The sequence below is a fragment of the Crocuta crocuta genome, unplaced genomic scaffold (genome assembly GCF_008692635.1).
Source record: "Crocuta crocuta isolate KB4526 unplaced genomic scaffold, BGI_CrCroc_1.0 scaffold49, whole genome shotgun sequence".
NCBI classification, from domain to species: domain Eukaryota; kingdom Metazoa; phylum Chordata; class Mammalia; order Carnivora; family Hyaenidae; genus Crocuta; species Crocuta crocuta.
The window spans coordinates 27,008-31,261 of record NW_027536462.1 but is presented as its reverse complement, the minus strand read 5'-3'; the positions used below and the strand labels follow the sequence as shown (position 1 = coordinate 31,261).

The 4,254-nt window shown below is 38.8% G+C and overlaps 1 protein-coding gene across 1 annotated transcript in view; it reads left to right on the top strand.

Annotated features, from left to right (window-relative positions):
• The window catches only part of USP9X (ubiquitin specific peptidase 9 X-linked), a 97,275-nt gene that overhangs the window by 74,257 nt on the left and 18,764 nt on the right, over window positions 1-4,254 (top strand). The window contains 2 exon segments of the mRNA XM_077748493.1: window positions 1,606-1,747; window positions 2,921-3,674. Coding sequence (XP_077604619.1) covers window positions 1,606-1,747; window positions 2,921-3,674 — 896 coding nt within the window.

The window sequence follows — 4,254 nt, the reverse complement described above, 5'->3', positions numbered from 1 at the left end:
GGAGTATTTCATTTTTGATCAAAGGGAAATGATGAGCAGAGAGGTAATGACAATTTTCCATGAGGGGTGCCTGGGTGGCTCAGTCGGTTGAGAAGTTTCCGTGAGGTTAAAACCATTCATTCAGAACAAGACCTTGTATTGTTCATGTAGCCTGGACAACTTTTGGTCCATTTGGAAGACCTTTTGCATTAGGTGGACAATAAAACTGTCATTTTAACCTTTTGTTTTTAATTACTGATAAAATAGCCATCTTCTTGGTCATTCTAATCAGTCCTTCTTGGTTTGGTTTTGTTTTCAAAGTTATCTGGGAATTACTGCTTTTCTTTGCTAAGTGAAAATGTCCAGAGAGCATGATCATAAGTAAGATCCCTAAAGTTCAGATACCTACTCCACAAGTCGTGTTCTTAGTACATGCCAGAAGGTTACCTAAAGAATCCCACGTTTGTCTGTTTTTAGGGCATTATTTGTGTAGATCATGGATTAACAAACTGTGCAACATAGGTCAAATCCAGCCTTGCATCTGTTTTTATAAAGGGTTATTGGAACATACCCATCTCTTTACCTGGTCTCAGGCTGCTTTCCCTGTTACAGCACAGTCAGAAAGACCTCACGGCCCAAGTTAATAGTTTATAATCATTACACTTATATAGAAAAATGTTGCTGGCTTCTCATCTTCAAATGTCCTACTTTTTTAAGTGAAGTCATAAGTTTTGACTTCCTTTTTTCTCTTTTATGAGTTATTCCCTGATTATAGTGCCAATGAGCTTAATACCTATTTCATATCCATTCGTGCCACTTGTAAATACCTTTGTATACCTTTTTTCCCCCTAAGTAAACTGAAAAGCCCTAAATATGAGGGAGTGTCTTCAACAGTGACTATCCCAGAGTACTTTTGTGGAAGGCACTTTGAATATATTTGTTGAATGAATGAATTTGATGGTTTGAGCGTGCATTCCCCATGTTCCATGTTCTGATTATGGAATGTATCTCCTCAGAAATCTGAAAATTCCCTTGCTAGGAAATTTTCACAAGGTGGGATTCTGTCTCCTACTCAGATTTCTTATCTCCTATTCATTGGTATGTTCAAACTTGTGCTTTATTAAGGTTTCCATTACAGAGAAGAAGGACCATTGAAAAATCCAGCCCATTAATAGTTTAAAATAACCTTTGCAGAAGTTGATGCGTTCATGCTTTGGTCTTGGCATTTATTTACCATCTAAACAGATGATGGCGGAGGCAGCCCAGTAGACTGTAAAGACCTTAAGCTGTGAAGCTAGACATACCGGCTTCAAACTGTTTTGCCTAGTCATCTTGACAAGGTGAACCTTTCTGAACCCTACTTCCTTCATCTCTGAAACGGAGATGGTGCAATTTCTTTAGCAGGTTTGTCATCAAGGCAAACAACCTGGTGCATAGTGTATAAACAACTTAATGTGCCCAGCACTGGATAAGTGACCCAAAAATGTGTCATTTATTGCTAACATTCTGTGACTTACGGGTTTCATGTTATAAATATCACAAATTTAGTTTTCATGAAGTCTGTAACTAAAAATGTTTAGAAAGCTAAGAAATCTTTTTTGATTATTTCTTAAATGATATCTTTAGATACGAGTGTGAAGAATCTTTTACAACTTTGAATGTCGACATCAGAAATCACCAAAATCTTCTCGATTCTTTGGAACAATATGTCAAAGGAGATTTATTAGAAGGTGCAAATGCATATCATTGTGAAAAATGCAATAAAAAGGTAGGACTTAACCCAGGTTTTTAAAATAATTATGATTACCTTTAATGGATTTGAAAGTTGATTGCCTTTGTCAGAGTTCACCCTCTTTTTATTCCCTACCCTGCTTTGTTAGAGTGGTAGCAGAAAGTAGTTAAGATAACGGATGTAAAGGGTTTTTAAGGATAGAAGATTGAGAGAAACTAGAGCCAGAAGGGCTAGGGAATCAGGTGAATAAGAGTGAGCGCTTCAGAAATCATAGCTTAATATCACATTCTCTTGTCGGAGTTCCACGTACACTTTCCATCCATAGCCAACCAAACTGCGATTGAACCCCTCAAAGCCATAGCCCTAATGGGAAAGCATTTCTCCTGTTGTGTCCAGTTACTTGGTGTTTTTGTTTTTGTTTTTTCCGTGTCCAGTTACTTGCAAGGACCAAGAAGTTTACTGAAACCTTCATTACTTGATTTGGTCATGTCAGATTTTTAGACCCACCTGATAAAGTTTTATCTCTGGGCACTTACCAGCACATACAGTAAATAATGTGTCTCTTTCTGGGCTCCCAAACTCTCACGTCCCAGTCACCTGTATTGCTTTGACATTTACACACCACCTAAGGAGATAGTAAAGTCTAGAGGTGGAGATGAGAGCTGTAAAGCCATATTATACTGCCTGTCACCCACAGCTCTGAGACTTGAGGCAAGTGACTCTGTCTTTGTGCTGCTCCTGATCCCCCTCCCCCTCCCCATTCCGTTCCTGTCTGGTAGGCTGTTACTGCTCAGACAGTACTGAGCATACTACCTTGGCACTTAATGGCCCAATAAATACTAGCTGCTGTTAAATTTCTTTTGTTGGCTCGTAACAAAGCACACCTTCATTAGAATAACAGTAAGTGTCAAGTAATAATGGTTAGGTGGCAGTGACAATATAGAAACCAGGTAGGCAGTGAGTAATGTCTGTGTCACTCCTTTTTGCAATTTGTAACAAGTGGCATCAGCTATTTCCATATTAACAGCGTTAGCATTTTTTCAATACCCACTGTGACCTAATTATGTTGATTATATTCAATAATGTGTGTTTGTTTGCATTTATAACCTCAGATTCGTCTTAAAGAGAATTTAATACTACAATTTTCTGGTTTGTTTTTTTGCAGTGGATTATAAAAGAACATCTAGTAACTTGCTCTGTTTATTTTAGGTTGATACCGTAAAGCGCTTGCTAATTAAAAAATTACCTCCTGTTCTTGCCATCCAACTGAAACGATTCGACTATGACTGGGAAAGAGAATGTGCAATCAAGTTCAATGATTATTTTGAATTTCCTCGTGAGCTGGACATGGAGCCTTACACAGTTGCAGGTGTTGCAAAGCTGGAAGGAGATAACGTAAACCCAGAGAGTCAGCTGATACAACAGAATGAGCAGTCTGAAAGTGAGACGGCAGGAAGCACGAAATACAGACTCGTGGGTGTGCTAGTGCACAGTGGCCAAGCAAGTGGGGGACATTATTATTCATACATCATTCAAAGGAATGGTGGGGATGGCGAGAGAAATCGCTGGTATAAATTTGATGACGGAGATGTAACAGAGTGTAAAATGGACGATGATGAAGAAATGAAAAACCAGTGTTTTGGTGGAGAGTACATGGGAGAGGTATTTGATCACATGATGAAGCGCATGTCATACAGGCGCCAGAAAAGGTGGTGGAATGCTTACATACTTTTTTATGAACGACTGGATACCATAGACCAGGGTGATGAGTTGATAAGATACATATCCGAACTCGCTATCAGCACAAGACCCCATCAGATTATTATGCCATCAGCCATTGAGAGAAGTGTGCGGAAGCAGAACGTGCAATTCATGCATAACCGAATGCAGTACAGTTTGGAATATTTTCAGTTCATGAAAAAACTCCTTACATGTAATGGTGTTTACTTAAATCCTCCGCCAGGTGAGTATCAAGAATTTAGCTTCTTTGGGGGTCGCCTGGGTAGCTCAGTTTGTTAAGTGTCTGCCTTGGGCTCAGGTCATAATCTCAAGGTTCTTGAGTTTGAGCCCTGCATTGAGCTCTGCACTGACAGCTCAGAGGCTGGAGCCTGCTTTGGATTCTGTGTCTCCTCCTCTCCCTCTGCCCCTCCCCTGCTTTTGCACACATGCACTCTCTCTCTCAAAAATATTTGTTAATTTTTTTATGAATATAATTTATTGTCAAGTTGACTTACAGCACCCAGTGCTCATCCCAACAAGTGCCCTCCTCAATGCCCATCACCCATAAAAATTAATGTTTTTTTTTAAAATAAGCTTTCATTTAAAAAAAAAAAAGAATTGCTTCTTACTAATAAAGCAGAACTCTTAATTTACTTGCAGGATTTCTTATAAGCATCAACACATTTGCATTTTCACTTTGGGTTATTTTAAAACCATATTTCAGATGACTGTTACCTTTGAGCAGCATATATTGTCTTGCTATTTGGAAAGGGAGGAGCTTTTGTTGATTATAACAATTTGGTTTTGACTCTAGTATTAGTTTG